General features: G+C 38.2%; 1 protein-coding gene across 1 annotated transcript in view; it reads right to left on the bottom strand.

The window, feature by feature from the left end:
• The window catches only part of L3MBTL4 (L3MBTL histone methyl-lysine binding protein 4), a 329,281-nt gene that overhangs the window by 268,206 nt on the left and 37,888 nt on the right, over positions 1-23,187 (bottom strand). The window contains exons 4-5 of the mRNA XM_033087485.1: positions 19,658-19,749; positions 921-1,025 (exon numbers count right to left, since the gene is read on the bottom strand). Coding sequence (XP_032943376.1) covers positions 921-1,025; positions 19,658-19,749 — 197 coding nt within the window. The remainder of the gene's footprint in view (positions 1-920; positions 1,026-19,657; positions 19,750-23,187) is intronic.

Here is a 23,187-nt window from a genome sequence, read left to right as displayed (position 1 = left end):
GTATTAGACAACAAATTTATAGATGACATGTGAATAAGACAAAATACGCTGTCTTTCCAAGTTCTTAGAATTTTTCCTGCAGAAAAAATTACCGTTTTACTCAGTCTAGGAATCTGAGGTCAATTTACATGTCCATTAATTGAGGAAATTATTATTTCAATACCTGTCAAATATTCCTTTCAGAAACCCCATCTCCTACTGTCTGGTTGGGATTCATATTCCAAGACAAAGTAATGTAAAATACAGAGCGAAACCAAAGTGGGTATGGACTTATTTCAACTCTAACATGTAAGTCCAGCATACTGAATAAAGAAAATAATAACAGTCTGAGAAAAATGTCCTCTAGATGTGCTATACAAGTGTAATAACTATAATCAATCAGTAAATTAAGCGAATAGTGTTTCCTATATTTGAACTTATTAAAAATATACAGGTCTTTTATCAAATTAATAACATAAAATATTTAGTTAGTATCACATTTTACAAACAATTTACTTTCATCAATGGTTTGTCACTCTATAATTTTCACAAAATGCATGTATTTATGTAAATATATACGTCATATGCATGGATATTATTCATATGCATTTCTCATTAGTTCAGTTAAAAGTTGAATAATTATGTCTCCATTAACAGACAAAAGCAACATTGTGGGATTCACTGATTGTTATCAACCTCAGGTGAAAACTGTTTACCAATTAAATCAAGAATAACTGCTTGTAATGAAAAACTTATTAGAAAGCTAATTTTCAGAGGAAAAAAAATTTCACTAAAAAACATATTTCACCCATCGCTGACTAAAATAAATCCGTAACATATTGGAATTTGTTTATAATCGAACGTACTCAAATTTGTTATTCTCTAGAAAATTCTCTTCTGTTATTGTGCAATTAGCCCAAGACAATAATACCGTCTCTTACCTCAGCTACAGAAAGCACACAAAATACAGATGGATGTCGGGGGTCAATGCCTTCTAATCTCATTCCAACCTGAAAACCATTTTCGTGCTCCGGAAAGGATTGTTCCTACGAAATTTCATGATACAATATTAGCCACTAAAATATCTTCACAATTTGATATTAAAACACTTGGTGTGGCCATGCACACAATCGAGAACTTACTGTACTTGTTTGGATACCCAGTAATATAGCTAAGATAGAAGGCTACTCATATATTTGGCCCTCAAAGGGGGTTTGATGATTTTTTTTGTTCTTTGACATAGTTCATCTACAAAACTATAAGTACTGTGAGCTCTCCATTTATTTCTTTTGTCCATTTTTCCTTAGTGTTTTGAAGGAGCATTTCCTGTACTCTGAACACCGTCCTTTGTTGATTATGATTATCTCTTTCCAGTCTGTGACTAGGCTCTTCACTTTGTTTATGATGACTTTGTTGCAGAGAACTTTTTTTTTATTCTAGTAAAATACATCAATTATTTCCTGTACAGTTTGCACATCTAGCCTGTGAAATCCTTGAAACCTTGAAGTTACAACAATATTCTCCTAGGGCTCTTTTAAAACTTTTGTTATTCATACTTAATCTACAAGGCAACTGGAATTCATCTTTTCTGTGGTGTAAGGTAGAGGTCTATTTTTCCACATGGAAAACAAAGCATCTAACAAATTTTTTTTGTATAGTCCATCGATCTGCAAAATTTGCTCTATTATACATATTTGTGGGTCTACTTCTGGCCTTTTTGTTCTGTTCATCGGCTTATTTGCCTATATCACATTGTCTTATTTGCTTATAACGACACTTTCTATCTGGAGAGTAATCTTTATCATATTGAGTTTTATAATTCAGGAACTTGTTCCTGCTCCATTTAAACTAATATTTGTCCAAGATGTTTTTCTGAATTTTCACAGACTTCAAAAATGTTTTGTTATACTCATTTCTGTGCATCTTTTAATGATTTTTGCAAATGGAATCTATTTCATAATAGACTTCCTAACTTGTTCCCATTCATTATTTTGTTTAATACTTACTGGTCTTGTTTCCCACAGCCTTACTGAATTACTATTAATTTTGAGCAGAGAGTTTCAAGCAGATTCAGCATTACTAGTTTATGTATTCTTAACTGCAAAACACTCATAAGTATACTAACGGAAGAATATGATTAAAATCTAGTTCAAAACCTGCTTTTTAATCACTAATGATATTATTAATTATCGCTTAACATATGAATGCCTATTTTTCAATGAAATTTATTCTTTTGAAAAAAATCCTTCCATTTGAAAATAATGTCAAACTTAAAGAAAAGTTGCAAAAATGAAACAGTACAGAAAATACTTATAGCCTTTGCCTAGATTCATTTGTTATTGACATTCTACCTCATTTGTTCTACCATTTCTATTTGCTCCCTCTCTCATATGTCTGTGTATATATAGAATCAGATACATAAACATACATATACATGTACATATGATTTTTTCTGAATCATTTGAGGGCCCTTTACCCCGAAATACTATTTTTCCCTAAAAGCGTGTATTTTCCCTAAGAATAGGAACATTCTCTTACATAAAAATAGCTCATTCATCAGCCTCTGTAAATTTAACACTTGTACAACACTTTCGACTAATCTTCCATTCATATTCCAATTTTTCTGATTTATCCAACAACGAACTTTATAACATTTTCTCCCATCCAGAATGGGATTTAGTCTAGGGTCAGAAATTATATTTAGGTGACACGTCTCTTTTGTCTTCTTCAGTCTGGAACATTTTCCATAGCATTTCTTTATCTTTTATAACATTGACATTTTTAAAGAACATAGTCTTTTTCCCTCCTCCATTTTATTAAAATAGAAAGTTCCTCATTTTGGATTTGTCTGATGTTTCCCCACGACTAGATTCAGGTTATGAATTTTTTGCCAGTATACTACATGGGTGACAATGTGTCTTTCTCAGGATATCACATCTACAGCCACATGATGTTCATGGGTCCACTCATTGGTGATATTAAATTTTGATCACACAATTACAGTGTTGTCCAATTCCTTCACTACACGGTTATATACAGAACACTCATATACATGCATATGTACATACAAAAACATGTACACATATGTATGTACATCTATGCATACATATATATTTTTATAAATCATAAGTTCAAACAGATTCATCTAATTCTAGTCCATCCCCAAAGTGCTTGTACTGCCTTTTTTCATGCATACTTGTATTTCCCTTATAACAACATCAACACATTTACTTATGTGCTCAATCTTATATCTATTATAGTTTCTGAATTGTTTTACCTGCACTACTATAATAAATAAACCTATACAAAGAGTTCAGGGTTTGTTCACAGTTTTTCCTCCCCGTTCTGCTATGCACAAATGAGGTCTATAGTTAAAAACTGCTTGGATTCACTCTTTTTTTTTTTCTTTCTTCAGTGCAATTACCGTATTCCTTTGAAGTACAAATGGGTTCATTTGGTTCAATTTGCCTTCAGTTCTTAATGCTTTCTTTCTATATTTTAATATGTAGAATGTTAACATGTTTCCAAAAGTTAAGCCGTACATAAAAGGAACTCAACGGAAGTGCCTCTCCCTGCCATATCCTATCCACCCATTCCACCTCGTATTGTAAGCAAGCCGGCTGTTTTCTGGTTTATCCTTTCTGGGTTTCTCTTTGTAAAAATAAGCAGCCATGTTTATGTTTTGTCTTAATTTTCCCTTTCTTCTTACAAAAGGTAGCATAGTATGCATGCTGCTTTCACTTCTAATGTCTCCTGGACACCACTCCATATCAGGTCACAGTGATTGTGCATATTCTTTTTTTTACAGCTGCATTGTACTTCACTGTGGGTAGTTTATTCAACCTTCTTCTATACTTGGGTGCATGCTTTTTTTATATGAACATGAAATTGTGTTAAAATCTTTATGAATTGGCTTGTAAAATGTTAAAAACTTTCTTACACTCACAGATCATTTTAGTAGCTTCCAAGAAAAAACGTAAAAGATGACAAAACGCAAATATGAAATGGCAAGAATGAATGATTTCTCAAGAATATTTTATTTCTACAAAAATAAATGTCGTGTGTGTTTAACTCTCCTAGCCTCCTATCACATCTACTGTTTTCCAGCAGACTATATTTAACAAGTTTTGTGTGACTACCTCCTGTTCACTGCTTTGAAATTTCAAAAGCACCAAACACATATACATACACATACACACAACACGGATAAGAAAGCAAAAAGGAAGAAGGGACCATGGAGGGAGTATATTAATAATGTTGAAAGGAACCTTAAGAAGCTGTAGAAACTGAGAGAACATTTTCATGTTTTAACAAAACTGAAAGATGCAAAATCAGAACAAGTACTATGTTGAGAAGTCTATACCTTCTTATCACATACGAATGATAAATTTAAGACACTGGCAATAATTCACAGCTGGGAGTTGGGATGATCAATGTTACCTTTGTCAGCATTTCAAAATGGTTTCTCAATTGAACATTTGGGAGCTTTGTATTATGGGGCAAAGAACACTTACATGGCTAAAACAGCCACAGCGGTCTTAGAGGGTTTAAAATAAAAAACAAAACATTCATTTTAACAATCTGGAAGGCAACATTTAGTGAGACATATCACTGCCTTTCATCAATCACTTTTCTGTTGAATGGTTTATTCATAGGAGATTTAATGTTTTTTTTTTCCTTTCAAAAAATCGTATATTTTATGAACATAATTGATAGCTGTGCTTATAAAATTATATTTTATAATGAAGAAAGGGAACTGAAATCACACACTTAAAGCAAACAATAAGCTCATTAAATCCAGTCACAAAAAAATCGAAAGGTTTGTAGATTTAAATAAAACTTTTACAGATAAATAAACTCAAGCCCGTAGAGGTTAGGAGACTTTCTAAAGGTCATACAACCAGTATAGTAGTACAGCCTAACTAAGAACCGAGGTGTTCTGAAAGCCTAACAACTGTCTGTTTCACACAAGGAGACAAACTTGGCAACAAAACAGGCCAAACAAAACGTGGCTCGAGGCCATGGAAGGCCTCAAGGATATTTCTAAAGAAGTGCCATGTGTTCTATGGTACAGAACTTAAGGTGTTTTGTTTTGTCATTTTCTTTTCCAAGAACAGTTGCAAAATAATGCTTTCAAACAGGTACAAATTATATACTATTATTCAAAAATAAAATGAGTCAGAGCATCACAGAAAAAAAAACCCAAAATACAAAAACAAAACACCACGACTAGAGAAAAGCAGACAGGCTATTGGCAAAACTCCTTTACAAAATACAATGCATACGGTACTAATTATCATATGTGTGTGCCAGCAGATCTCTGCTCTGTGGGTGGACGAAGTCATAAATGTACAGAGCAAACAGCTCTTGGAAATTTGGTAGAAAAATGTAAGAAATTCGGGGAAACATTTTACTCTGTTTATCACTGAGAACCCCATTCCAAGAGCAGAGACTATGCTTGTAACAATTAGTTCTGAGTCACTATACAGACTGCAGAACGTTGGTGGGCATTGGCACTCACAAGCATCAGCAAGCTAGATGTGTGTGTTACAGAAGAGAGTCAATATGCTAAGTGGAAGATTCTATCTCAATGCCCGCAGGCTTTCTATTTTATTCACAGGTGAAACGTGGCAGTCAACAACATTTTCCTGATCTTACTTCAATATTGAAATGAATGGAAGACATTGGGCATGCAATGGAATCACAGCCACTGAAGCACCCATTTTTTGCATGCTATGCAAAGGACTGGGCAAACGCCCGTCACGGACCTCTGGTTTCCAAACCTTCATGTGACGACTATCAAGGGGAGAGATGTTCATAGAAATTTTATATGCAGATGATAAAAACAAAATTTCTTGTAACACCAAAGACCCCTGCCATGAGCTCAGCGGCCTCCTTAAATGGTTTATCACAGCAACACCTTTAGAATCTCAAATTGTCTCAGTGTGTATCTCCAGGGCTGAAATTTCACAATTCTAAATGTGAAAGGTGAGATAGCCGAAGTCTTATGCAGGCAAACTGTGATATAAATATCTTGACCACAGAGAATTTAATTCTTTGTCAACACTTGATGATTTTCTTAACTCAACGTGGAAAAAATATCAATCATTTTATTGGTAGCCTAACACTAATTTAAACACTGCAAAAGGGAACATGAAGAAACATTTTCGTGAGATAAATATAACCAAAGAGAAAGTTATGAATGCATTTGCAGCTCTCTCTACAGTAGACAGAATCAAACTGCCAGGTTTTGAGTGTGATATTCCTGTTGGCTAAGCATCAAACATAAACCCAGATAAAACAAAAGGTGTCTGGGTTTATGTTTGATCCAAATATCCAGGATGATCCAGATCTACCTGAGGAACCACCCAACACTTGTCATCATACCCAACAACCTATAACGGTTAGATACAAATTTCTCATAAAACAGAAATGAAGAATAAAGAATGAGAAGAAAAGATTACGAGCCTGAGCTATCCTTTTTCAACATGCCTCTTATCCAACAGGAACTTAATGTAGCACTTAACTCTGGGCGATCCTGTTCTAAGCACTTTACAAATATCAACTCATAAAATCATCATAAAAATACTATGAAATAGGTGTTATTATGTACATTATACAAATGGCGACAGTGGAGCACAAGAGGTTATGTAGTGTGCCTGAGACCGCAATTAAGGGTCTGGTTTTAGCACATGGGTTATTAGTCAGTCTGGTAGATCATTATGAAAGGTTATAAGCAACGCTGTCCCACTCACTGACTAAAGACTTCGTAATTTTTAAACTTTTATTTTATAATTAAAACTTAGAGTGAGTTTTTTAAATATCTAAAATTAGTGGTCTGCGTACTGGTGGTCTGTGCTATATGACCATTAAATGATCCCCAGATACCAAAACTCTGAAAACAGTGCCACAGAGAGTGCCATATCCCATAAATACATGGGAATTTAATATAAAATAAAAGTGGCCTTTTAAATCAAGAGAGTAAAGATCAGTGGCATTAGAACACATGACTATCAATTTACGGGGGAGGGAGGAATTGAATTATATTTCTCTCACAACAGCATACGAGTATATAAAAATAATTTTAAATGAAGGAAAAACAGATACAGTACGACGGAACACGATGCTGCTATTCAAAAAGCAAGACATAGATCTAGACCTGCTCAGGTGGCATGACAGCCGTGAAAATACTGATAAAGCAAGTATCCGGGCAGGAATGCACAACTATTTACATAAACATTATTCACACACCTATATAACCACATGTATACAGATCGGAGGTGTACACATTGAATTATTTGGAGTGGTTCACCTAGAGAGAGCATCACAGAGAAGGCCCTTTATTTTTATACTCTTCTGTCTTGTTTGAATTTTTAAATGGCATTGTAATTTTCTAAAAAATGAACACACACACACACACCAAGTAATGATGGTGCTAGGCAAGTAGGCAGGACGCAGGTCATGAGAAGGCTTTCTTGTATGTCCTGTTACGGACCTTTTAGCTTATTCTTAATAGAGGAAGCATTAGAAAAAGCTTTTAAGCAGCGGGGGAGGACACCCATTCTTGCATTGTATAAAGATCTCATTACCGGCCGTGTGGAGAACTGATTAGAAAAGTAGCTAGACTAGAAATAGGAAAGATGGTTAAGGAGGCTTTTAAATATCTACCGATAATTGAGAACTTCTCATGTGCCATGTGCATCATCTAACTCAGTTTATTTAAGTCTAAAAATTCCCTGTACTGGAACTACTGCAATCCCCATTTCACATCTGAACAAACAGAGGCACAGAAAAGTTCACAAACATTTCTGCACAGTTACTCAGTAAAAGCCTGGAATTTGAATACAAACCCTGGTTTGTGTGCTTAACTGCAAAGTTATATTACATTCCAGAATTTTGCAACAGCCTGGACAAGTAATAATGAGGATCTCAACCAACACAGAGCAAGAGCTGGAATGGAGGGAAGGGACCAGAATCAGTACCTTTTTAGGAGGTAAAATGGGCAATGCCTGATGAGGGCTGGATGCAGAGGACAAAGAAGGTAGGGAATTCAAACTGACCCCCCTGACTTCAGGCTTAGAAAAATTCCCAAATTTTCCATAATGTGGTAATTTTTACTTTTACAATGTTACCAATATCTATTGATACTTTCAAGGACTTTATGGACAGCTCATCAACAACTATATTTTCGTACCTACTTTTCCATTCCAACTTTCTAATGCATTGCTATAGCTTCAATGTTCTTCTCCCAGGTCTCTTGCAATGACTCTTTCATCATAAATGTCTATTCATTGCAAGATACTGGCAAACTATGAGAGGTTATGAAACTCCTTCCTTGCTTTTCCATCAAGAAGTTTTATGATTTTCACCTGAGCAAACAGTGGGTTACATTAAGAATATTAGAACCCCTTCTGGCTTTCTCTTGTTTTAATCACAGAGAAAATGGAGAACTTAAAAAAAAAAAAAGAAATATATATACACACACACACACACATACACAGAGCACAGCACATACTTTTTAGATATATATATGTATATATGTATATATATATATATACATATATATATACACACACACATTTTTTCTATTCCTGTTTAAACTACATGTAATGTAGCTATTTTTAAGGGTGAAGCAAGGGTGGTATCCATGATTTCTTCAGGGATCCTAGAAATCTGACTTTTACATAAAATTTGTGTGCAAATGAATATATGCATAAACACTTCTCTAAGGAGATTAGCAGTAGCTTTCGTTAGATGTTCAAAGGGGCCTAAGACCTAAGAAAAGATTAAGAGCCATGTGGCTGTCCTTTCAGGGGCTCTGTCATGAATCAATCCACTGACAAACCAGTTAGGAAACCTCAGTAAGCAGAACGCAGCAGTTCCCTGCAGCCACACATCAGGGGTATGAAGGCCAAACAAGAAGGCAGGCTTCAAATTCTGCTCTTTCTAAGTGATGCTTATTCTTTCCATCTATCTGTTAGGCTAACAGAGAGAAAGCATCACCTACATAATTAAACATAACTCGCTGCAAAGCTTCAGTTAAGATGGCAGTGAAGGATGGCTGATAGTGTATTTTTTGACTCTCATTTTAGAGGCTACTTTCTTGTTATTTTGAACATTTTTCATCAATTAAGTCTGAATCCCAAATTGCTGCCAAGATTACACCAGGAGGCATTCTGCAAATAGAGACCACAGAATTCACACCACAACAAGAGTATACTTTTGTATGTCACTAAATGTAATTCCTACTGTTGTTTTTAAATCTATTCTACTACATTCTCAGATTCAAAAATTCTCATTTCCCTAGAACCTACTGACCTACTGATAGTAAGAAATTTGGCTGAATATGTATATGCGTGTGCATATTTGTACATATATATATATATATATATACAAAAAAAAGTATATGTGTGTGTGTATATATATGTGTGTGTGTATAGTCTCCAGTCACCCTAACCTAACCACTGACTGATTTATAGTCTCGGAAACAAAAAACAGTGCATACCAGAGTGGGTGAAATACTGTTGAATTTAAGCAGCTTTACACTTACAAAGACATGTATGAATAAAGAGAAAAGAACTCACAGTACCATATTTCCCCAAAAAGCAGACCTAACTGGAAAATAAGCCCTAGCATGATTTTTCAGGATGACATCCCCTGAACATAAGCCCTAATCCGTCTTTTGGAGCAAAAATTAATACAAGTCCCGGACTTATTTTCGGGAAACACAGTATAAGAAACTGCATAGACAGAACTTTTAAAAATAGGGGCCAGCCCAGTGGCTCAGGCCGTGAGAACTCCATGCTCCTAACTCCGAAGGCTGCTGGTTCGATTCCCACATGGGCCAGTGGGCTCTCAACCACAAGGTTGCCGGTTCAACTCCTTGAGTCCCTCAGGGACGGTGGGCTCCGCCCCCTGCAACTAAGATTGAACACGGCACCTTGAGCTGAGCTGCCGCTGAGCTCCCGGATGGCTCAGTTGGTTGGAGCGCGTCCTCTCAACCACAAGGTTTCCGGTTTGACTCCCGCAAGGGCTGTGCCCCCTGCAACTAGAAAACAGCAACTGGACCTGGAGCTGAGCTGCACCCTCCACAACTAAGACTGAAAAGACAACAACTTGAAGCTGAAGGGCACCCTCCACAACTAAGATTGAAAGGACAATAACTTGACTTGGAAAAAGGGCCTGGAAGTACACACTGCTCCCCAATAAAATCCTGTTCCCCTTTCCCAATAAAATTAAAAAAAATAAAAAATAAGAAAAATAACTTCAAAAGTTGTCTCATAATTCATTGGCCATCACTGAGTGGATCCCACAAATGCTCTGAGTCTAGCATTTAAAACAATAAACCCACATATATTTTTTCCCCCAAAGGACTAAACCCTCCCAGGTAAAAAAGACAAGGATTCTTCTAATGTAAATGTCCTTTAACTAAAGAAGAAGATCTGTGAAAACTCTATCCCCTTGATTCTGAATTCCACCATTTTCTGCTTTTAATTTCTCTTCCTCTGAACCGCTCTGAACATGGTATCAGCTTCCAGCTGGAACTGCAGATGAGTGGCCTCTACAGAGGCTTCAAGCACCTCCCTAGAAGAAAATAACAGCCCTGATCTGGCTGTCTGGCCCCATTACCTCACACTTGCTGCACATTCCCCCTGGTACTTTGCATCACACCATTTCAGAGAAGTGGATTCTAAGAATAGGAAAGTAGCTGAGCCACAAGATCAGGATTTATCTTCAGTTTTGCCCCAGAACTTAGAGCTTTAGAGAATATGAGAAATGACCACGAATGAGAATTTGCTCTGTTCTTCAGGATTCCAGCAATTAATCAGCTTAAATGACTTCACATTTTAAGGCCTTATTCTAGTTTAAAAACTTCCTTCTCTGCCTTCTATATGACTTGTGATTTAAACCCCAGCCAAATATCTCAAATATAATACACACAGTATTTTTTTTTTAATGTTTTTCTGGGAGAACTGCTAAGCACCAATGAAGTTATCTTAAAACTAGAGGCAACAAAATACATATAAAATACAAAAACAAACAGGTAAACAAAGAAGCAGACACAGGCAAATAAAAAAACCATATAGACTGAGGCTGTACTTGATCCTAAGCATATCACAATTCATAATATAATGAGATATTTCATTATAGTTTATATAACCACTAAAAAAGCCATGCACGGTGATCATGTGGCTCTTGATTAATATTTAAAGTTTTGTCAAAGGATCTACATTAAAACTAAGATAGTGTTCTCAGTGATTATTAAGTAATTTGGAAGCATGTTCACAAATAACTGGACATCTGACTGAATTGTTTTGGTTGGAAAAGTTCTGTGTCTCACATAGTTTTACAGGGGGTTATAACAAATATGAATTTTCATATCAGCATCTTTCTGCACCTGCCGAGCTAAATACAAATCCAGACTTTATCAAACACAAATCTCTCTCTCTCTCTCTCTCTCTCTCTCTCTCTCTCTCTCTCTCTCTCTCGCTCTCTCTCGCTCTCTCTCGCTCTCTCTCTCGCTCTCACTCTCGCTCTTGCTTTCTCTCTCTCAATTCTATTTAATGTACTGGTATATTTAGAAAAATTAGATTGTTTAAAATATCATTCAAGTCTGGGTAAAGAAGTTACATTTAGAGAGAGAGTGAGCTATTCCTTTCATTTGGACTTCAAAAACGGAAGATAGGGAGACCAGGAATGTATTCAAACAAGGCTGTCTTACATCTAGGTCAATTAGGAGGTTAAACCAGGACATGCCTTTGTTCCTCAAGTACTCCCAGACCCCTTCCAAAAAAAACAAAAAACAGATATTACAGCCATTATTCTACAAATGCGGGAATTTCCTTATTACATCACAAAGTATTTCTTTCCAAAACCATAACAGATTATAATTGATTTTAAAGGGGGAAGAAAGATAGAGTACGATACCAGAACATGGAGCAAGGAATGTCCCAGATTAAGACGTTACTGAGGGAAGCAGGGGAGGAAAAGTAAAACACCAAAGTTTATGTAACAATTTTGCCTTGTTTTCGGAGGGAAAGGCAATCAAATGAGGACATATTTCTGTCTTCATCATGAAGAAAGTCAGTAAGTCATCACCTGTGAAGGCAGGAGGAGTAATGTTACAATGAGAGAGTGAAAGGTTTGGAACGCCAATACCTGCCAACATTAAGATAGCAGAGGAAGTTCGGAAGACGCGTGGCTTACAGGCTAGTCACTCACCCTGAAGTACAGAACACGAACCCAAGATCAGTATGCCCTCAGTGGGTAGGCCATGCTCCACGGAGGGCATGCAGGAACACTACTGAGGTCAAACCGAGGCAAGGCCTGACCGAGACAAGGACGGAGTGTTGGGAGACCAGGTCCTGGCTGGTGTTCTGAATGAACAGCAGAGAGACGGTTCTGGGGATTCAAGGCACAGCAAAGGACTAAGATCTGAGAGAACAGTAATTTGAAGACTTGCTTGCATTTAATAAATCGAGTTATATGTCAGACATTGTAGTATGCTAAACATTGTATGTAATTCTTCAATAGTCTCGAAGTGAGTGGTATTATCTGTCGTTTTCAGTTAAAGGGTCAGAGAATGCATCATAGATCCTTCTTCTATAAACTAAGGGGAAAGTAGCTGGAAGGACTTAGTGAGGCAGCACCGAGCAAATTACAGATGCTCAAAAATGTACCTCTGGTAGAGAACCATAAAGCAAAAAGGAACGAAAACAAACAAACAAAACCCAGTCAGTCTTCAAGGAGATTACAATTCTATCAAGAGACAAAGTGTGCCTATAGGTAACCACACAGAACGGCATGAAAATTAGCAAACATATTAAGTACAAAAATGATAAAGAGAACTACAATCTACAACCGTCATTATCATAATAGTGTGCAGGAGAAGTTAAAGGTGGACCCACTCTGCGGAGAGAGAGACCATTTAAGAAACGTTCACTATAATTCATGTGAAAAAAAGCCAGGGCTTATTCCAAAATTAAGGCAGTAATGGTAGTGGTACAGACACAGAGTAGGAACTGAAGAATTAAGAGGCAAAATTTGAGCAGACTAAACTGTCCAACACACACAGAGCACAGAAAGGAAGGCTTCAGGCTGGCCACCGGGAGGTGAGAATAGAGGGTCATTCCCAGGGAACAGGAGCCCAGGAAGCCCCTGTGGAAGGAGGCTGAGAAGATGAGTCCGTTTTGAATGTACTGAGCTGTGTAGCATCCAAGTGAGGGGACAAGAAGACCAAGAGGAAGATCCAGGATGTGAGGAACTCCATTGTGTCTAGGTGGAATGGAAGTTAAGGAGGTAGATGAGATGGTCAGGGAGCCATGCAAGGAATGAGTGGCTAGGAAAAAGCAAAATCAGAAGCTGACAGTGGACAGAGTTTTGGAGTGCAGGGAGCACAAGGAGACCCAACATGTGTCCGGCTTTGAAATCCTGAAGGTCATTTTCCTGGGCACAGTTTCAGGCAATGGTGGAAGTATAGGCCAGGGTGCAGGAGATGGAAAAGGAAAAAGTTAGAAAAAAATCAAGAAAAGAGAAAATGCAACCTAAAATTTCAAGCTGGATCGGACTAAGGAGATGAGTTAAAGAGGAAAATGCAAAATAAAGGACCAGTGATTTTTTTAAAGATGGTACAGACTTAAGTGTATTTGTATTCTACATGGAAAGGTTCAGAAGAGAAGCAAAGTTAAATTATAAGCAGGTCATGATATAACTGGTGGACTGAGATTTCTAGAAAAGTAGAAACAGGAAAGATACAGATCACAGGTACAGGGATGAGTGACAGGAAGAGGGCACTTCTTCCAGCACTACAGAGAGCAGGTGAGAGTAGGTGTGGTGAGTAAGGTTTGCAGGAGGAAGTGGAAGGGGGTCTCACCATACCATCAAAGGAGCGCCTACCTTCTGCTGGGAGTGAGGGAACATGGCTGCGAGAACTGCCCTCCTAGGAAATAGGGAAAGTGCAGCCTGACAACCCAGGAGGGCGGCCAGACACTGCCCGGTTCGGTGGAGACGATGGGTTTTCAGGGCCACCAATTGGTAAGGCTTTCTGGTTCTTTTCCAGCAATGCGTGACAGCCTCCATTCAGAAGTTTGAAAGCAAACATGATTCCTCCAGAGCCAAGATTTTGGCAGGCATGTACATATATAAGGAAAGGATGACTGGAGGATAAGGAAAGTGAAGATCCTGGCAAGAGAATGGCTGAAATGATGGAACCAGGGGGCCTAGGCTGGCTAGGGGCAAATGTGGAGCCAGAAGACAGAAAAAGGAAGAATTCAACAACTATAAGCCTTAATTAAAAGAAAAATTGGTACTGTGGAATGACAGTGGACAAGATGAGATGGTGAGATTTAAAGTTCAGCCCTGCAGAAGAGGCCATGGAGTAGGTGGACTGAATTGAAAAGGAGGTTCAGGTCCCTGGGAAGAGGCACTCAAGGCACCAGGGAGTCAGGCGGACTGTTACGTGGGCAAAGGAACATCCAAGGATGACAACAGAGCTGCGTGCAGAAGCGGGGTGGCAGGGAAAAGGGGAGGCATAAGGAAGGCAGTGGTGTGAGCGCACGCGCACACACACACACACACGAAGTAGTAAGAGTGGAAACAGTAGCAGTGAGATGGCACAAACCTCAAAGGAGGGAGGGCTGGGTGGGGCAATGAAAGGGTAATAATGAGTGAGTGGGGAGCTACGGGAATGCTGGGCCTGCTGACATTGAAGGACGGACAAGTGGATCTGGTAGAGGGAACAGACTGCTCTCAGGAAGCAGAGGCCACAGCAGGAAGCAGGTGTACATTCTGGCTGGAGAGAGGAGTGACCGACATGTTGAGTTGTTGAAGACATTGCATCATTTGTTTTACCACAGGCAGGAGTGGGGGTTGCAGAAGTCACAGGAGAATAACAGGAGGAAGACGCCCCATGAGAAGGCATTCCGACCAGGGGCAGACCAGCATCAAAAACGGAAAGGGGATGGCATTTGTGGTGGGCAGAATCGTGGCCCACAAGATGCTCCCATCCTAATCCCTGAACCTGTGAATGTGGTATCTTGCACGGCAAAAGGAATTTTGCAGATGTGATTAAGGGAAGAACCTAGAGATGGGGACATTATCCCGGAATATCCAGATGGGCCCAATGTTACCACAAGGGTCCTTATAAGGGGGAGGTAGAAGGATTAGAGAAGGAGACAAGACGATGAAACCAAGGTTGGAGTGATGTGATGCAAGTCAAGGAAGCTGGTGGCCCCTAGAAGCCAGAAAAGGCAAAGAAACAGGTCTTCCCTGACATCCTGCAGAAGAAACATAGCTATACTGACCCATTTTAGACTTTTGACTTTCTGAACTTTATGATAGTAAGTTTGTGTTTCGTTAGCCACTAAGTTTGTGGTCATTTATTACAGCAGCAAAAGGAAATTGATACGCCACCTTAGCTACATGGAATTCAAATTAAAACCAAACCATAGAAGATATATAAAGAAATCCAAGAGAGTTTTGACTTTCCTCATGATGATTTTTATGTGGTTGTGAAATACCAAATTATTTTTAAAATGTGGTCATGGCCCTGCTTTGCAGTGGCCTAAGTACATGTTTGCTGTATCTACTCTGCAATCCAACACTGGCTGGCAAGAGAGGAACATGGACCTGGGGAGGAAAGGTTTCTGGGCCTTTTCAGAAAAGGTCTCAGTGACTAGGGACAACAGGAACGTGTGGTTTTGCGGGGGTGGGGACTTGCTGTCACCAGTACAAACTGTACTGAGCGAAGGCAGGCTGTGGTCCTTTGGTCAGAGGCCTGGCAATCTTACAGACATGATTTGCCTCCAGAGTTCTGGGGCTGGTACAGGGGGAGATATAGGCCTACTCATGGTCAGGTAACACTACGAAGGGGAGTCTGGTCTTCAGGGACTCCTGTGCTGTCCCCTGATCCTCACTCCCATCATGTGAGTCAGGCAGATGGCGTCTTCCTGACGAGTCCTCATTGACGGGTCAGAGTGGGCAGGCTATAACAGCTACATGAGTGGGGGTCTTTTAGGGGGGACATGGAGAGCAAGAAGAGACACAGAGGCCTTCAAACATGGGTAAAAACTCTGAAATCTCAAGTGGAGGCAGAAGCAAGCAGGAGCCAATGCATGAAGCATTCCGACAAGCATGGAAGAAGCTCTGTGTTGATGTGCGTCAGCAGATGGGGCAGGTGGGGGCCTTTGATTCCAGGCTGGTGTATGTGGCGACAGGGTGAACAGGATGCCTTAGGAAATTACATGGGCTGGGTTAGATGATGGGCAAGGAGAGAGAAGAGGGACACTATTTTAATACTAACCTCAAAACAAATGGAAAACTATTTTAAAGTTTAAATCAAATCAAGATAGGCACATTTCACTAGTAATAAAGAGAAAATGCCTTTAACCTTTCTGTCAACAGAAGGTGTTTATATCCTTGTATATTCATTATCCCAGATGGTAAAGTAAATTATAAAATATAACACTGTTTACTTTCCCTTGTACAAAAATTTAAAACAGACATTTAGATATGTAAAAACCTGTGTATAAATAAAATAAGTGTACTCTCCTTAAAAAAATATACACACGTTTTCTTGGTAGACTATGTACCAGATTTGCATGACAAAATTGATCACGTGTGCATGTGTGTGTCTGTGATCACTGGTACATCTTCTATAACTCCAATATTAGGATGGAAATTATAAATTAAGAGTAAAGCAATACTTTAATTTCTTTTGCTGGTTTTACATTCAGGAGACACAAACTATTAAGTGTTATTTCAACATTTCAGTGTCAAAAGCTGAAGAGTTCCATCTCCGCAGGCTAACCTGCACGTCACTGTTACACTACATATTTGCACTATGAAAATGGACCTCACTAGTCAAGAGCACAATGTCAATACAAACAGTTCAGTCTGAGACTCTTTCTCAGAAGGTGGGCAGGAATCATCTGCCTTCTTGATCCTCCTGAAACCGATTTTTAATTTTAAACATGCTTATTTCACCTTAGAATATATATGTCGAGATAGAGTAACTGTTTCTTGAACACAAGCATCTTCTTAGGTCGTCAGGAAAAACCAGACATAATAACCAGGAAGCTCCATTATTCTCATTCAAGGTCAGATGAGGCCCCCTCTCAGCATGGAACGCCTTGTAAACTTATCGCGTGGACTTTCCACTGCCTATTAACCTTCTACCTGATACTGTTACCATGCTTTATGGGCATATCTTATAACCAACTACAGGGCAAGATTTTGAGAAACCATGTCATAAACTCCTTAATGTTTCAGTCGAGGTCTTACATGGTGCTTTGAACACAGAGAACCTTAAAAATGTGAGTAGCTTGACTTCAATTATGAGTAAAGAGAATGGCACTCCAACATGTCAGACGTGTCTGCTTTCTGGTGTATTAACTTACTGTTCCCTTCAGAGTTCACAAACGTCACTGCTCATCGCCATTCAATGGGCAGTTTCGCAGACTCTTTCCACACCCTCCAAAGAGAACCCACTCCTGTCTTCACATGCCCCAGACTGTCCTTCACTTAGTGCTTTCCAGTACCTCTTCTGTCACATCTCTGTAACGTTGAGGGCGAAAAGTTATATGACCCATTGCCAATTACTACACAGTACCCAATATGACCACAAGGACTTATTTCAGGAATAGAAATCCCCCATTTGCCCCTTGGTGGTTTTTTAGTTAACACCAGATCACAGGAAAAAATCTGGGAAAGATATTCTCTTTTCTGCAGGTGCTCTTACACTAGCTGATGCAACTGAAAGGATCTTAAAGGAGAAACTCTGAGAAATAATGTCAGCACACTGACTGGCCGAGATGAGGGGGAGAATGCAGGAGCTGGACAGAGAATTGAACACTTTGCCACCATCAGCCAAAACTTGCCTTGCTCTGGAAATTAGAACAAGCTTCACCCCTAATGTCCAAATATCAGATTCAATCCTTGCTGGAGAGGAGAGAGGATCTGTGTCCTAGGATTCTGATCGGAAGAAATAGCACAGGTCTACTTCCTACGACACTGCTCCATTCATGGCCAATTTTATTACATGTAAGTTCTAGCCTCAATCATTGACTGTTCCTACATGACTTCTGGTGGCCTTGAGATGCTGGATGGTGAGTGATCCCATTCAACCCTAACTTGTGGCCTCTCATTGAACCTCGAATCCTGGACACTGGCTGGACTACATCTGCCCTTGGGGGTCATGGCACCTGATGGGCTTTGGCCAGCTCCTGGTCTGGCCCACTCCACTCTGCTGACCTGCAGTGGCCACTGCAGCAAGGGCACAGAACAGGCACAGCAAGAGAGGGAGAGGCTGGCCCCGAGTTACACCGGACGGCCCTAGTCACTGCAATCCCCTTTAAAGACCTCAGCACTCAGAAGAGGTTTCACAGAGGTACTCAACACTGACTCATCAGATGAGCAGGCACTGTGAGGAAACATGAAAGAAAAGGAAGAAGACATCTTTTACCTATGGAATTTATATGCTTTTGGTGGAACAAACACCCTAAGTCTCACCAAGTAGCACCAATGCAGGGTAGCAGGGACCTAACTTCTATGTAGGAACTGCATAGTCCTTAAAACCTTCTATCATAGTAGATGTCTATCCTGAACAGAGAAGCCCCAAGGAGGTTCTCAAGCTACAAATTTCCAGGCTCCACCCCCTGAGGTTCCAATTTAGTAGGTCTTGAAAATACCCACACAAGGGTGTTTTCCAAAGCTTCACAAAAGTATCTGATGTGAAGCCTGGGTTCAGAACCAATGACAGGATATTTATTATTTCTTAAATGTGAGGTGCCAGCACTTGGTTTCTCAGTCTTTCCCTTTTTGCACCACATCTTCTCCCATATTCTATTCCCATGTCTACGATTGTAATTATTAGCCCTTTCACATAATAAAAGTACTAGATGTAAGTGAACAGATGTCATGAAAAGTGAAGCAAATAAAAAGTTTTAGCTTCTCGCTGCTGGTTAAAATGCAATGTAATGATGCAGATCTGATGTAATGTCTTACAAAAATTGCCCCTGAAATACTGAAAATGCAGACTGAGAAGAATAGGGCAATAGTAGGTTTGGTACTTTGGGGAAAGATGATCCCCTAAAGCTGCAGGTCCCCGGTACCAGTAGCCACTTGATCAAGGGAGCTCCCATAAGCTGCTCTGGGCATCTTTACAGTCAGGCAGGATCTGATTCAGGGGTCTCACTGTCTCCTCTAACACGCTGCCTGACCCACCATATCCAGGCAACACATCAAAACACATCCCTCAAGCCTGATCCTTGGGTGGATATATGCAACTAATATCAGCTAATAAAAAGAAAGACTAACACTTATCAAGAGTTCACCTTGTGCATAACCATCCTATGTCTTTTACATGTACTGGTTTAATCCTCCAACAACCCAAAGAGGTAGATATGGTACTTTCCCTACTTTATTGATGAGGAAACTGGGGCACAGAGAGGATGAATGACTTGTCCAAGGTCGTAGAGGTGGTAGGTAGTAGCACTGGGTTTCAAACCCAGGAGACCAGTTCTGGAGCACACATTCCAAAACACTAAGGCTTTGATTAAACTTCCTTATGTCACTTTCCAGCAACGACAATTCAAATAAGCTGGTGTGCTATCAACTTAATTTTAATTAATTCTCGTAAGTGTTGATTCCTTGCAAAAATATAAGACCTTCAGTGGTTCACCTTGGAAAACAGTTCAACGGGTGCAGCTATAGCCTTCTGTTCTTTCAAGTACTGCTCCCAAGACCACGTGTCCTGTGCAGCCGCTGAAGGGACTGGAAAGAAAAACACAATGACTTTTCTTGAAACAATTAGTGACAGAAAAATAATAAAGTTTAATTGAAGATAAACCCAAGAAGCAGGCTAATTAATTAAATTGGTAATAAGAAGACACAGCAACTAATAAGAGCCTTCTCTCTTACTTTCTGTGAGCATTTAGTGCAATCATCTAACCACTCCGTATTCAGCTTTTCCTGCTTTAGAACAGGCTTATGAATACATCCCAACACCAAGAGGACTCCTGGTGAACATCTCACTCCTCTCAGAGAAGAGTGAACAGGTACAGATTCATCTAGAAGATGATTTGGTTAATTTTAAGGTGAATCACTTGAAAACTTTTTTAGAATCTCCTTTCACTTTCATATTTCTTTTTCGTGTGAATGTCAATTAGTAAAACCTGTAAGTGGAAATATATGTCAAAAGCCTTAAAAATTATTCATATACTTTGAACCAGCACTTCTCCTCCTAGAAATTTGTCTTAATACAATTACAGTGGATGTGCCCAAGGGACAAACACAAGGTTTTTATCTTAGAACTCCTTATAATAATGAAATATTGGGAACAAACTAAAGGTGCACTAAGTGGGAGTTAATTAAACCCATTGTATAGACATGTCATTTTAATAACTGGCCATAAAATTACATTGTAGCAAAATGTTTAATGGCAGAGAAAAGCTATGTTACCAATACATGACTCAGTGAAAAAAAGCAATTTATGAAAAAAAAAGATCCTTTTGGGTAAAATGTGTAATGGAAATTAAAAGACAAATTATATAAATCAAAATCTTAAATAAAGTCATCTTTAGCTGCCAAGATTATAAAACATTTCTTTCCAATATTCTTTGTGCTTTATTTTTCTGCTTTCAAAATTGTCTAGGTGAAAAGCTGGCTATCCTTTGTAATTCAAAAAAATATCATTTTTAAATAATAAAAATCTACCAAATCGGATTAATAATTGTTTTAAGTTTATATTCTATGTCTCTGTAATTCTTCCTCTATTATTACGTGCTAAGGAAGGCATCATAATAAAATATAATGGAAAAATGTACATCACAACATTATTACAACAAAAATGCAAAATAATATCGATATGGGAGAAATGTTAAATAAATTGTGGTATATATGCACAAATATAATTATGAAGTTTTCAAAATCCATATTTTTTAAATAACAAAATACCTTGAGAGTTTTCTGGGATAAGTAAAAATCAAAGTAAAGACACAAAATGGTATATATATAACACAATCCTAAATTTTAAAATACGAATGATTATATAAATTAAAACATTCACTCATTGAAAGTACTTATAAAGCACCATCTTTGTGCAAGGTAATATACATATATGTGTGTCCACACATAAAAACACATGCACATAGAAAAACATTTGGAAATAGACAGCAAAATATTAACAGGGGCTATATGTGGGTGGTAGGATTAATATAAATATTCTTTCCTTATTTGTTACTTTCTACAGTTTTGAAATTCTGTACACGTATTATTACTTAACTCCCCCCCACACAAACACACACTCACATACACCCATCCTTAGAGAAGACTTGTCAACATTTTTTAACATTTATCTTGATGTAAATTGTTCCAGAAGAAGGTACAGATGGTAAAAGGTCAGAACTGCATTAGCATTGGTGGTGACAGGTGGTAAGATACACCTCTAAGTCAAACATTTGAAACAGTTCAAGACAATAAAGCAACGTAACGGAATAACAAACATAAAAATCAATCAAGTTATGCAGGAAGAATTCATGTAGACTTTCAATCATTTAAAAAATATTTTATGGGCTCCTCTTAATGTGCCAAGAAGTTTGCTGTCGGCTGGAATACAAAATATAAGGCAGTCCCTGGTCTAGTAGATGAAAACTAAATAAATAACACACATTACTTTTCCTTTGATATTCATACAGAGGGTGCCAAAAAATGTATACACATTTTAAGAAAGGAAAAAACTATTAAGAATATAATACTCAATATATACTGGTAACAAAACATGACTACAAGTCACGTTTGACTTCTGCAATTACAAGAGGTGCTCAAAGTGGTTACCATCAGCATCCAGACACTTCTGATGACAGTGAACTACTGTTTGAGCAACGTGGACCAAAGTGTCCGCTTGTATACATTTTTTTGGGCACCCCCAGCATGTATCTGACAGAAAGAGAGTACTTTATGCTCAGGTAATAAAGAAAAGAATATATTAATTTATAGTTTTAAAATAGGCATAGACCGAGAGCACACATTAACACTATTTACCAATCACAACACACTAACTTGTTATTGCAAATCGATACACTTACTAAGGTATGAGAATTTTAATCATCAAATAAGGCTAACATAATTGTCATGATGGATTTTCTTGCTTTGTTTGAAAACAGTGAGACATCATAGTGTGATTTCCATGGAAGAGCTTATAGTCTGTTGGCCCATGATAGCACTTAAAGATTTGCTGACATTTCTACCACAACATGAGATATTTTATTTTTCTAAACAGAGAAAGCAATTTGACAAACCCTGAAGATGATCTGGTAAGATTATTCAACATCCCTATTTTCACATAAACATTTTACTACATTGCAATTATATGCTTTACAAAAAAATTACAGCAGTGTTGGCTCCAAAGCAAATATAGATATCTCATTTTCTACAACAGCTGTGTTCTTAAAAAAAATGTGTGTAATTTCTCAATTTAATCCTATTTCCAATGGTCATACATTATCATTTCACCAGAAATAAATCGTATCTAAGACCTTCCTTTATGATCACATGAGTATGCAATGAACCTTTTTAAATGTATCAGGAAAAGAAAACATAATATCAAACAATAACAACTTTCAATGAATTAAATTTCTGTAAAGCAAGTACGTGAGCAATATAGTGCCTGCAGGAGAGATGAGGGAATGCCAAGATCACCTGCTTCAGGAGCCTGCAGGCACTGATTCCCTCATCACTGATTCTGAAGGATTCTAGCACCCTTTTATGTTTCTTCACCTTGCTTTATTCTTTATCACTGGGATTACATTAGCCAAAATTAACATTAGCTGAATTGAACCAGTTTGCTTATTTAGAATTAGAATGTAAGGTCCTAAAAAGAAGAGATCTTGCTGGTCTTGTTCATCACTGTGTCCCTGGAGCTATAATCATGCCTGGCCATAAATATTTGTTTAATGAGTTAAAGGAAGGCAGGCAGTTAGAATTGCACTTCTTGCTTTAAAAATTAATTCAATGGTATCTATTATGACCAACCCATTTCTCAACTTCCTGGAGGGAAGGAACCAATTATAGGACAGCTCTGCTTCAGGCATCAAATTTACTTTATTTTTATGCAGTTTCTTGAGACAGTCCATAGATTGGACCTTCGTTTTATAGAATATTGGTTTGTAAACCCTACATTTCTTTTCATTTCACTATACACACTGGCTATAG

This window comes from Rhinolophus ferrumequinum, chromosome 19 (genome assembly GCF_004115265.2).
Source record: "Rhinolophus ferrumequinum isolate MPI-CBG mRhiFer1 chromosome 19, mRhiFer1_v1.p, whole genome shotgun sequence".
Taxonomy (NCBI): domain Eukaryota; kingdom Metazoa; phylum Chordata; class Mammalia; order Chiroptera; family Rhinolophidae; genus Rhinolophus; species Rhinolophus ferrumequinum.
The sequence above is the reverse complement of the archived record's forward strand: the minus strand, read 5'-3'. Positions and strand labels throughout refer to the sequence as shown.